The 13,365-nt window shown below is 45.3% G+C and overlaps 1 protein-coding gene across 2 annotated transcripts in view; it reads left to right on the forward strand.

Annotated features, from left to right (window-relative positions):
• Positions 1-13,365, forward strand: part of LOC143289704 (heparan sulfate 2-O-sulfotransferase 1-like) — a 148,468-nt gene that overhangs the window by 46,991 nt on the left and 88,112 nt on the right. For both annotated transcript variants that reach the window (XM_076598753.1, XM_076598754.1), the window contains exon 2: positions 7,304-7,380. In XM_076598753.1, the coding sequence (XP_076454868.1) occupies positions 7,304-7,380 (77 nt within the window). The remainder of the gene's footprint in view (positions 1-7,303; positions 7,381-13,365) is intronic.

Here is a 13,365-nt window from a genome sequence, read left to right on the forward strand (position 1 = left end):
GTGTAGAGGTGACAGACTTGGGGAGGTGTGTAGAGGTGACAGACTATCATTATGATTGGGAGGGGTGTAGAGGTGACAGACTATCATTATGATTGGGAGGGGTGTAGAGGTGACAGACTATCATTATGATTGGGAGGGGTGTAGAGGTGGTAAATTACTATTATGAGGGGGAGGGGTGTAGAGGTGACAGACTATCATTATGATTGGGAGGGGTGTAGAGGTGACAGACTATCATTATGATTGGGAGGGGTGTAGAGGTGGTAAATTACTATTATGAGGGGGAGGGGTGTAGAGGTGACAGACTACTGTTATGATTGGGAGGGGTGTAGAGGTGGTAAATTACTATTATGAGGGGGAGGGGTATAGAGGTGATAGACGGTTATTATGATACTCCTCCCCTTCAGTCCCCAATCCCCACCCCGTCCCAACTTCCACTCCTACATTAGTCCCCCATGCCCTTTTACTTACCAATAGATTGATTTCAGTTTGTTTCCTTAGTCAAGTTTATGTCCTGATGTCTTCGTCCAGTTTGCTTGAACGCTGCAAGCTTGTACTGTCATCATCATCATCATCATCAGTTGCAGCAGCAGCAACATGGTCAGCAACATGTTTCAACCATTTCAGCCCTTTTCTCGGTGTTTCAGTCCGTCTTACCATCTGTCTGTGTTTCTATGTCTCACAGAGAGAGACAGGAGGGGGGAAGATGGAGGTGTTTAAGTCAGTTGTGTTTTGTCGGAATGTATTTCAGTTTTCTCTTTTTTCTGTGCCAGCTTATGTCTTCTCTCTCTCCATCTCTCTTTACCTCTTCCTCTCTTTATCATCCTCGCATGTCGCTTTGTCTGTATCCGTATCTGTCTCTCTCTCTGTGTCTCTCTCTATGTCTCTCTCTGTCTCTCTCTGTCTCTGTCTTTCTCTCTATCTCTCTCAGAGTCAGAGAGAGATAAAGAGAGATAAAGAGAGAGGGGGGTGTTGGCAGTGAAGAGTAGTGCTGATAGGGGGCTGTCAGCACAGGTACAGAATCAGACAGGTGTGTTCGCTGAACAGGGAATTAACAGAGAGGGAGGGGGAGGGGGGGGGGGTAAGCTCGTGAGGCCGTGACCCCGAAGAAAGTAAGTAAATAAACGCACCTCCTCACGATACTAGAATACGGAGGAATGGTGACTGGAACCATCAGTGTCGTTCAAAAATATGTTTAGTGATGTTGCGAGGTGTGCGATGATGATGCTGATGTTGTTGATGATGCTGATGCATACAGGACAAACGATACATACACTGTGCTATGAACTGACAGCTTTCATTAGTGTGATGATGATGGTGATGATGATGTTTCGTACAGAACAAACGATACATACACTATGCTGTGAAGTGTCAGCGTATCTCAATGTGATGATGATTATGATGAAATCGATAATGATGATACTTCATACAGGACAAGCGATTCATTCACTGTGCTCATCATTACGTCTACTGGTTAGTTTAACTAAGTTCTACATTAAGTGATGGATAGAGAGAGAGAGATATTTACTGACAGAGGTGGGAAGGAAGGAGAGAGAGAGAAGGCGGGACAGGGAGAGAGAGAGAGAGAGAGGGAGAGAGAGGGCAAACATGGACAGACAGTACTGGTTAAGTGACACAGACAGAATATATGAGAGGTTAAGGCAAGCAAATTATGATACAGGCAGAGAGAGACTGAGAGATAAAGAGGGTGAGAAAGTGAGAGTGAGTTGTGGAGAGAGAGGAAAATACAAATCTATAGCAGTACATTTTCGTGAACGATGCACAAAGCAGACGGTGGAAAGTTGTCTGGCCCTGTATGTGATGTGTGTGTATTTGGGGGGTTGAGGGGGTCAGCAGCTGTGTGAAAGTCAGTTCAGCTCCCCACAAGTGGCGAGACGGTAACCACGGTTAATGCCCTTGACATCCCCCCACCTTCGCTTCCTTCTCTCCGTCACTCACTCTATCTCCGCTCTTTCTGTCTGTCTCTCCCTCCGACCTCCCTCTCTCTATCACTCACTCTATCTCCTCTCTTTCTGTCTGTCTCTCCCTCAGACCTCCTCTCTCTATCACTCACTCTATCTCCTCTCTTTCCGTCTGTCTCTCCCTCAGAACTCCTCTCTCTATCACTCACTCTATCTCCTCTCTTTCCGTCTGTCTCTCCCTCCGACCTCCTCTCTCTATCACTCACTCTATCTCCTCTCTTTCTGTCTGTCTCTCCCTCAGACCTCCTCTCTCTATCACTTACTCTATCTCCTCTCTTTCCGTCTGTCTGTCTTTCCCTCTCTCCCTCCCTCCCACCCCTTCTCTCTCCATCACCTCACTCTATCTCCTCTCTGTCTGTCTGTCTCTCCCACTCTCCCTCCCACCCCTTCTCTCTCTATCACCTCACTCTATCTCTCTGTCTGTCTCTCCCACTCTCCCTCCGACCCCTTCTCTCTCTATCACCTCACTCTATCTCCTCTCTCTCTCTGTCTGTCTCTCCCACTCTCCCACCCACCCCTTCTCTCTCTATCACCTCACTCTATCTCTCTTTCTGTCTGTCTCTCCCACTCTCCCTCCCACCCCTTCTCTCTCTATCACCTCACTCTATCTCTCTTTCTGTCTGTCTCTCCCACTCTCCCTCCCACCCCTTCTCTCCATCACCTCACTCTATCTCTCTGTCTGTCTGTCTCTCCCACTCTCCCTCCCACCCCTTCTCTCCATCACCTCACTCTATCTCTCTTTCTGTCTGTCTCTCCCACTCTCCCTCCCACCCCTTCTCTCCATCACCTCACTCTATCTCTCTTTCTGTCTGTCTCTCCCACTCTCCCTCCCACCCCTTCTCTCCATCACCTCACTCTATCTCTCTGTCTGTCTGTCTCTCCCACTCTCCCTCCCACCCCTTCTCTCCATCACCTCACTCTATCTCTCTGTCTGTCTGTCTCTCCCACTCTCCCTCCCACCCCTTCTCTCTCTATCACCTCACTCTATCTCTCTCTCTGTCTGTCTCTCCCACTCTCCCTCCCACCCCTTCTCTCTCTATCACCTCACTCTATCTCCTCTCTGTCTGTCTCTCCCACTCTCCCTCCCACCCCTTCTCTCTCTATCACCTCACTCTATCTCTCTCTCTGTCTGTCTCTCCCACTCTCCCTCCCACCCCTTCTCTCCATCACCTCACTCTATCTCCTCTCTCTGTCTCTCCCCACTCTCCCTCCCACCCCCTTCTCTCTCTATCACCTCACTCTATCTCCTCTCTTTCTGTCTGTCTCTCCCACTCTCCCTCCCACCCCTTCTCTCTCCATCACCTCACTCTATCTCCTCTCTTTCTGTCTGTCTCTCCCACTCTCCCTCCCACCCCTTCTCTCTCTATCACCTCACTCTATCTCTCTTTCTGTCTGTCTCTCCCACTCTCCCTCCCACCCCTTCTCTCTCTATCACCTCACTCTATCTCTCTCTCTGTCTGTCTCTCCCACTCTCCCTCCCACCCCTTCTCTCTCTATCTCCTCTCTTTCTGTCAGTCTCTCCCTCCATCCCTCCCACCCTCTCTCTCTGTCGCGTCACTATATCTCCTGTACTTTCTGTCTGTCTGTCTCCCTCCCTCTCACCCCCTCACTCTATCGCCTCACCCTATCTCCTTTTCTGTCTGTCTGTCCCCCCCCTTCCCCCTCTCTCTCTGTCGCCTCACTCTGTCTCCTCTCTTTCTGTCTGTCTGTCTCTCCCTCTATCCCTCCACACACACCCACCCCCCACTCCCCATCTATCTATCATCTCACTCTTATCTTATCTCTGTCTGGCTATGTGGTCAGTACAGTTAGTGGATAGAAATGGAGAGATCTCTGCCTGTCAATGTGTGGATAGAGATGGAGAGACCTCTACCTGTCAACGTGTGGATAGAAATGGAGAGACCTCTGCCTGTCAACGTGTGGATAGAGATGGAGAGACCTCTACCTGTCAACATGTGGATAGAAATGGAGAGACCTCTGCCTGTCAATGTGTGGATAGAAATGGAGAGACCTCTACCTGTCAATGTGTGGATAGAAATGGAGAGATCTCTGCCTGTCAATGTGTGGATAGAGATGGAGAGACCTCTACCTGTCAACATGTGGATAGAAATGGAGAGACCTCTACCTGTCAACGTGTGGATAGAAATGGAGAGACCTCTGCCTGTCAATGTGTGGATAGAAATGGAGAGACCTCTACCTGTCATTACATGTTGATAGAAATGGAGAGACCTCTACCTGTCAACGTGTGGATAGAAATGGAGAGACCTCTACCTGTCATAACATGTTGATAGAAATGGAGAGACCTCTACCTGTCAACGTGTGGATAGAAATGGAGAGACCTCTGTCTGTCATAACATGTTGATAGAAATGGAGAGACCTCTACCTGTCAACGTGTGGATAGAAATGGAGAGACCTCTACCTGTCAACGTGTGGATAGAAATGGAGAGACCTCTACCTGTCAACGTGTGGATAGAAATGGAGAGACCTCTGTCTGTCATAACATGTTGATAGAAATGGAGAGACCTCTACCTGTCAACGTGTGGATAGAAATGGAGAGACCTCTGTCTGTCATAACATGTTGATAGAAATGGAGAGACCTCTACCTGTCAACGTGTGGATAGAAATGGAGAGACCTCTACCTGTCAACGTGTGGATAGAAATGGAGAGACCTCTACCTGTCATAACATGTTGATAGAAATGGAGAGACCTCTACCTGTCATAACATGTTGATAGAAATGGAGAGACCTCTACCTGTCATAACATGTTGATAGAAATGGAGAGACCTCTACCTGTCATAACATGTTGATAGAAATGGAGAGACCTCTACCTGTCAACGTGTGGATAGAAATGGAGAGACCTCTACCTGTCATAACATGTTGATAGAAATGGAGACCTCTACCTGTCATAACATGTTGATAGAAATGGAGAGACCTCTACCTGTCAACGTGTGGATAGAAATGGAGAGACCTCTACTTGTCAACGTGTGGATAGAAATGGAGACCTCTACCTGTCAACGTGTGGATAGAAATAGAAAGACCTCTGGCTGTCAACGTGTGGATAGAAATGGAGAGACCTCTACCTGTCATAACATGTTGATAGAAATGGAGAGACCTCTACCTGTCAACATGTTGATAGAAATGGAGAGACCTCTGGCTGTCAACGTGTGGATAGAAATGGAGAGACCTCTACCTGTCAACGTGTGGATAGAAATGGAGAGACTTCTACCTGTAATAACGTGTGCATAGAAATGGAGAGACCTATGTTCTGTGCCCATTAAGATGTTGGCGTTTTGTGTTTCTATGGATATATATATATATATGTGGTGATAATAATAATAATGACAATGATACATAATATTTCTGTGGCGCGATATCCAGCACCAGTGCTGCTCAGAGCGCCTTACATCATTGAGCCGACTACAAACATGCCTTAAAAAACACTTTGACAGCTCTCTGCCAGCCAAAAAACATGCAATGTGTTCACATAAATTAAAAGCACACCTCAGAAATGAATCCGATGATAAAAACTATCCAGTAAATAAGGCTCAGATTAAAACAAAATGCATTTCATAGAAAACACACACACACACATGCACACGCACACAATCGCATGCGCGTGCACTTGCTAACATTAAATATCAAGTGTCCTTTAAACAGAATCACACAGGCATTCAAGTGTTTCAAACACAGAATTCTGTTCAGACATACTAACATGCATGCACACTTACGCACACATACTGGAACAGCATACCCTCACACACACACACACACACACACACACACACACACACACACACACACACACACACACACACACACATGCGCGCACGCGCGCGCGGGATTAAAAATAACCAGATAGAAAAGGGACATCACATCTAAGACCAAACTAGATAAAATACACAATGCATTAAAAAAGGATAACAAAAACACTTGTACAAAGATACTTGCACATTTCAGATTAGTCCTTGGGACTATAAGCAGCTTTTTAGATCTGGATCTTAATGTTCTGTGCAGTTTGTAAGTTTCCAGTACAAGGGAGAGATACAGTGGAAGAGACTTGTCAAAATGTTCGAAGGCGAGTGTCGCTAACTTATAGTGAATGCCGGACTCAGTTGGAAGCCAGTGCAGCCGGTTCAGAGGAGGTGTAACATGATCAGATTTCCTTTTGGTGAGAACCCATGCAGCATTGTTCTGAATTTTCTGTAATTTGTGGATGGAGGAAGATGGTAAACCTGCAAGAGTGGAATTGCAGTAATCCAGTGGAATTGCAGTAATCCAGTGGAATTGCAGTAATCCAGTCTGGACAGGATGATAGAGGAAACTAGTTGAGCCATATTTTTCTATGTTACGTTGGGTCTGACTGAGGCTAGCCTACGAAGATGAAAGTTACATGAGCGACACAAGAATGAAATTGGGTCGTTCATAGTCCAGGTTTGATCAACATATACACCCAGGTATTTTGCTGATGTTTGAAATGCTGCTGAAGCAGGGCCAAATGTGACTGGGTCCTTTTTTTTTTTCTTTTTTTTTTTTACTGCATTAAGACAAGCTCAGTCTCCTACAGCTAAGAGTTTAGTTTTGTCTTCATTGAGCTTTAGCTTGTTTTTGTCCATCTATACTTTTATATCAGCTACACAAGCTTCCAATTCAGTAATGACTGTCTTGAATTCAGATGGTGACGTTTAGTGTTTCCATGGATATGATGACATCTGTGTGTTTCCATGGAGATGATGATGTGTATTTCCATGGAGATGTTGACATGTTTTCATTTAGATGATAACGTTGTGTATTTCCATGGTGATGTTGATGATTCGCTTCATGGAGATGATAACTTTGTTTCCATGGAGATGATGATGATGTGTGTTTTCACTTAGATGATGACGTTGTGTGTTTCCATGGAGGTGATGATGTGTGTTTCCACGGAGATGATGGTGTTTGTTTTTATTTGTTTGACGTGTTGCAGAGTAACAAATGGTTCATCCCCATTGATGTGTTGAAGTAGTGTGTTTGACACTGTGTGTTTCATGTTGTGTTTTACTTTGTATGTTTCACGCTGTGTGTTGGACGCTTTGTGTTGGAAGCTGTGTGTTTCACGTTGTGTGTTTGATGTGTTGCAGAGTAACAAATGGTTTGTCCCCATTGACATGTTGAAGTAGTGTGTTTGACACTGTGTGTTTCACGCTGTGTGTTGGACGCTTTGTGTTGGAAGCTGTGTGTTTCATGTTGTGTGTTTGACGTATTGCAGAGAAACTAAGTGGTTCATCCATATGAAAATGTTGTGTAATTTTGTCGTGTGTTTCACATTGTGTGTTTCATGTGTTGCAGAGAAACAAGTGGTTCAGCTACAACTAGACAACATGGACGCTTCACGTCGACATCTGTCGTTTGCTGGACCCGAACAGGTTCTCTCTCTCTCTCTCTCTCTTTCTCTCTCTCTCTGTATGTGTGTGTGTGTGTGTGTGTGCACGTGCGTGCTGTGGGCTCAGATGAGAAGTCTGTGAAGAATGGATGCGGTGTCGTGCACATCAAGCAGGCACCTTTTTGAGAGATTCATTACACATTTCCTGACCACTGCTGGGACTTGCCTCTCTCTGACTCTGACTGACACTGGTATGTTCTGTAGAGAAGCAGGCAGTTGAAATACACTCTGCCACATTGTCTCCCATGTCAGTGCATCTCCATAGCAGCTGTAGCATGACAATAGTGCTTGCCCTTGTTCATCAGGTGAACACTGGGCACACCTTGTTTAGAAGGCTAACACTGGACACACCTTGTTCAGAAGGTGAGGAACACTGGGCACACCTTGTTCAGAAGGTGAACACTGGGCACACCTTGTTCAGAAGGTGAGGAACACTGGGCACACCTTGTTCAGAAGGTGAGGAACACTGGGCACACCTTGTTCAGAAGGTGAACACTGGGCATACCTTGTTTAGAAGGTGAGGAACATGGAGCACACCTTGTTCAGAAGGTGAGGAACACGGGGCACACCTTGTTTAGAAGGTGAACACTGGGCACACCTTGTTCAGAAGGTGAGGAACACTGGGCACACCTTGTTTAGAAGGTGAACACTGGGCACACCTTGTTCAGAAGGTGAGGAACACGGGGCACACCTTGTTCAGAAGGTGAACACTGGGCACACCTTGTTCAGAAGGTGAGGAACACTGGGCACACCTTGTTTAGAAGGCTAACACTGGACACACCTTGTTCAGAAGGTGAGGAACACTGGGCACACCTTGTTCAGAAGGTGAACACTGGGCATACCTTGTTTAGAAGGTGAGGAACATGGAGCACACCTTGTTCAGAAGGTGAACACTGGGCACACCTTGTTCAGAAGGTGAGGAACACTGGGCACACCTTGTTCAGAAGGTGAGGAACACTGGGCACACCTTGTTCAGAAGGTGAGGAACACTGGGCATACCTTGTTTAGAAGGTGAACACTGGGCATACCTTGTTTAGAAGGTGAACACTGGGCACACCTTGTTCAGAAGGTGAGGAACACGGGGCACACCTTGTTCAGAAGGTGAGGAACACGGGGCACACCTTGTTCAGAAGGTGAGGAACACTGGGCACACCTTGTTCAGAAGGTGAGGAACACTGGGCATACCTTGTTTAGAAGGTGAGGAACACTGGGCACACCTTGTTCAGAAGGTGAGGAACACTGGGCACACCTTGTTCAGAAGGTGAGGAACACTGGGCACACCTTGTTCAGAAGGTGAGGAACACTGGGCACACCTTGTTCAGAAGGTGAGGAACACTGGGCATACCTTGTTTAGAAGGTGAGGAACATGGAGCACACCTTGTTCAGAAGGTGAGGAACACTGGGCACACCTTGTTTAGATGGTGAGGAACACTGGGCACACCTTGTTCAGAAGGTGAGGAACACTGGGCACACCTTGTTCAGAAGGTGAGGAACACTGGGCACACCTTGTTCAGAAGGTGAGGAACACTGGGCACACCTTGTTCAGAAGGTGAACACGGGGCACACCTTGTTTAGAAGGTGAGGAACACTGGGCACACCTTGTTCAGAAGGTGAACACTGGGCACACCTTGTTCAGAAGGTGAGGAACACTGGGCACACCTTGTTCAGAAGGTGAGGAACACTGGGCACACCTTGTTCAGAAGGTGAACACTGGGCACACCTTGTTCAGAAGGTGAGGAACACTGGGCACACCTTGTTCAGAAGGTGAGGAACACTGGGCACACCTTGTTCAGAAGGTGAACACTGGGCACACCTTGTTCAGAAGGTGAACACTGGGCACACCTTGTTCAGAAGGTGAGGAACACTGGGCACACCTTGTTCAGAAGGTGAACACTGGGCATACCTTGTTCAGAAGGTGAGGAACACGGGGCACACCTTGTTCAGAAGGTGAGGAACGCCGGGCACACCTTGTTCAGAAGGTGAGGAACGCCGGGCACACTTTGTTCAGAAGGTGAGGAACACTGGGCACACCTTGTTCAGAAGGTGAACACTGGGCATACCTTGTTTAGAAGGTGAGGAACACGGGGCACACCTTCTTCAGAAGGTGAGGAACACTGGGCACACCTTGTACAGAAGGTGAGGAACACTGGGCACACCTTGTACAGAAGGTGAGGAACACTGGGCACACCTTGTGCAGAAGGTGAGGAACACTGGGCACACCTTGTACAGAAGGGGAACACTGGGCACACTTTGTACAGAAGTTGAGGAACACTGGACACACCTTGTACAGAAGGTGAGGACCACTGGGCACACCTTGTACAGAAGGGGAGCACTGGACACACCTTGTACAGAAGGTGAGCCCTGGGCACACCTTGTACAGAAGGTGAACACTGGGCACACCTTGTACAGAAGGTAAGGAACACTGGGCACACCCTGTACAGAAGGAGAACACTGGGCACACCTTGTACAGAAGGGACACACCTTATACAGAAGGTGAGGAACACTGGGCACACCTTATACAGAAGGTGAGGAACACTGGGCACACCTTGTACAGAAGGTGAACACTGGGCACACCTTGTACAGAAGGTGAGGAACACTGGGCACACCTTGTACAGAAGGTGAGGAACACTGGGAACACCTTGTGCAGAAGGTGAGGAACACTGGACACACCTTGTACAGAAGGTGAACACTTGGCACACCTTGTACAGAAGGTGAGGAACACTGGACACACCTTGTACAGAAGGTGAACACTGGGCACACCTTGTTCAGAAGGGGCACATCTTATACAGAAGGTGAGGAACACTGGGCACACCTTATACAGAAGGTGAGGAACACTGGGCACACCTTGTGCAGAAGGTAAACACTGGACACACCTTGTACAGAAGGTGAGGAACACTGGGCACACCTTATACAGAAGGTGAGGAACACTGGGCACACCTTATACAGAAGGTGAGGAACACTGGGCACACCTTATACAGAAGGTGAGGAACACTGGGCACACCTTGTGCAGAAGGTAAACACTGGACACACCTTGTACAGAAGGTGAGGAACACTGGGCATACCTTGTACAGAAGGTGAACACTGGGCACACCTTGTTGCCATAAAACCATCCTTCATGCACTGAGAGATATCCTCCTTTACGAAAAACCATGAGATTTGTTTTGTCCAGGTTTACAGTAAGATCCACTCTGTCAGCTTCCTCTTTTGATGCTTTTATTTGGTTTTGTAAGCCAACTGTAGTGTCTGACAAAAGAATTACATCATCAGCAAACAAAAACAAAAATATCTCAACAGCACCAGGGATTAGTTGAATGCCATGTCTTCCCTTTTGGGCAACCTCCATAGCAAGTTCATTTATGAAAAATGAAAACAGTAAAGGGCTTAGCAAACAGTTTCAGTTTCAGTTTCTCAAGGAGGCGTCACTGCGTTCGGACAAATCCATACATGCCACACCACATCTGTTGAGCAGATGCCTGACCAGCAGCATAACCCAACACGCTTAGTCAGGCCTTGAGTGCATGCTTACATATTTGTGTACCTATGAAAGTGGATTTCATTTTACGTAATTTCGCCAGAGGACAACACTCTCGTTGCCATGGGTTCTTTTTCAGTGCGCCAAGTGCATGCTGCACACGGGACCTCGGTTTATCATCTCATCCGAAAGACTAGACGCTCAGTTTGATTTTCCAGTCAAACTTAGGAGAAAGGGCGAGAGCGGGATTCGAACCCACACCCTCACGGACTCTCTGTATTGGCAGCTGAGCGTCTTAGCAAACATCCTTGCTTGACTCCACATGGACATTCAAACACTTCAGAATATACACATCTGTACCTCACACAAGCAAGCACCAAGTCAAACACACTTCTAAGTGCCATTTATAATTTACCATTTACACCCTCCTTATGCAGTATACTCCACAACAAGTTCCTGTTGACAGAATCAAAAGCCTTGTGAAAGTCTATAAAAGCTTCATATGATTTTGTGTTCCAAAGAAGAAATTTTTGAACAATGAAGTATAATGTGAAAATATGGTCAATTGTGCTATTGCCTGATCTAAAGCCTGCTTGTTCCTCAATTATTTTTTCTTCCCTTTCTGCCCATTCTGTTAGTCGTTTGTTTAAAATGTTTGTGCAGACCTTACCAAGAATGCTTGTAAGTGCAACACCATGGTAATTGTCTGGATTATTGGTATCACCTTTGTTATCCTTTGTTATCCAGAGGGGTTATGATAGATTTAGCCCAGTCTGTTGGAAATATACCTTCATCAAACAGCTTATTGAATAATATAACTAAAAAGTTCATTACCTGTGAACGGGAATGTTTTAACATTTCCCCTGACATTCTATCTGGCCCTGCAGTTTTCCCACTTATAAGAGTTCTGATTGTGTTAACAATTTCTTCTCTTGAAATTGGGTCATTGAATAATGGCTCTTTAGAGTCATCTGATCTTATGTCATTGTTATCATCATCTGTGCCCTCATCAAACATGTTGAAAACATTGCGGAAGTGCTCAGACCCCTGATTTTATACTTATTTCTCTATATATTGTTACTTTCCGTTTAATGTCCTAATTGTTGACCAAAAAGACTTGGAGTCCTTAATAGAACTCTTCAATCTTCTTATTTTTCTTCTTTAAATTCACATTTCGTTTTATTTTTACATAAGCTAATCGTTCTTTAACATATTGCTCTTTCAGTTCATCCTTCTTTTCTTTTGTTTTTGTCCTTTGAAATGTTTTCAACAATCTCTTCACATCTTTTTTCTTCTGTTCACAGTCAAAATCAAACCATTCATCCTTATTGTTCTTTCTTTTGCCAACCATCCTCACCATACATGCAGCTGCACTATACGTAGCTCCAACAAAAATATTAACACTTCTGTTCACATCCAAGTTAAACATTTGGAAAGCATCATCAGGACAGTTTCTAAATTCATCGGAATTCAATTCATCTGTAAAATTTTCTCCACTTTCTTCGCACCAAACATTTTTTTCTTCAGTGCCATAATCCTGATTCTGAACACATTTTCTCATGCCATTTTGCCAGGTCATTTCTATGGGAAGATGCCAGAATTCAAGACTCACTTACAGTCATATTACAGTTATGGGAAAAGTGTTCAGGGACAAGAAAATAGTCAATAACACTGCACCCTTGTGGTGACACAAAAGTAAATTCCCCATCCTTGTCACCATCACAATACCCATTCAAGACACACAGATCAAACAAAAAACACAAAATCAAGAGAGACTTTCCAAAACTCTTTATAGTTTGATCCTTTGAGTGTCTGTCCAAGTGGTCTGTCAAACCCTGGTCATGAAAACTAAAATGTGACTCAAAATTTAACATATCTTCTTGTGTTGATTGACACAAACCAGTCCTGGTATTGAAGTCACCAAAAAGCACAAAGTCTATATCACTGTCATTCACAGTCTACAGCAAGCTTTTTTCCATATGATGATTCCATCTTTTAAATTAGTGGTATTATAAAGAGGACCACCTTCAGGTACAACATAGTAACCGCCTAAAATCATGTCTTTGTCAGTCCCAAGTACATTTCTACATTTTCACATTCTAATTTGATTTCTTTAACATATTGTTCTGAGGATTTCTTGTCTAACAACACAATGCCACCCAAATTTCTCCCAAAATGTGAAAGTTTCTTTGCTGGAGCAGCAAATTTTAAAAAGTCTATAAACACCCCTGAATAGTCAAATGAACTGTTAGTAAATGTCTCTGTGAGGCACCCAAAAATGAAAGAGTTGACATAATTAATGAATGATGTGTTATTCAGGTTACTGTGCAAATTCTCAACATTTTAAGTCAGAAAAGACCAAGAGGTTGAAAGGTCGTGTATGTCCTATTTATAGTTCTTTTTCCACATTGACCTGCGGTCACCACAGTTGTTACCTTGGCCTGTTAGGTAACCATGCTGTCTGGGTTGTCCCTTAATAAGAGAGAGAGTGAGAGA

This window comes from Babylonia areolata, chromosome 14, assembly GCF_041734735.1.
Source record: "Babylonia areolata isolate BAREFJ2019XMU chromosome 14, ASM4173473v1, whole genome shotgun sequence".
In the NCBI taxonomy this organism is placed as follows: domain Eukaryota; kingdom Metazoa; phylum Mollusca; class Gastropoda; order Neogastropoda; family Buccinidae; genus Babylonia; species Babylonia areolata.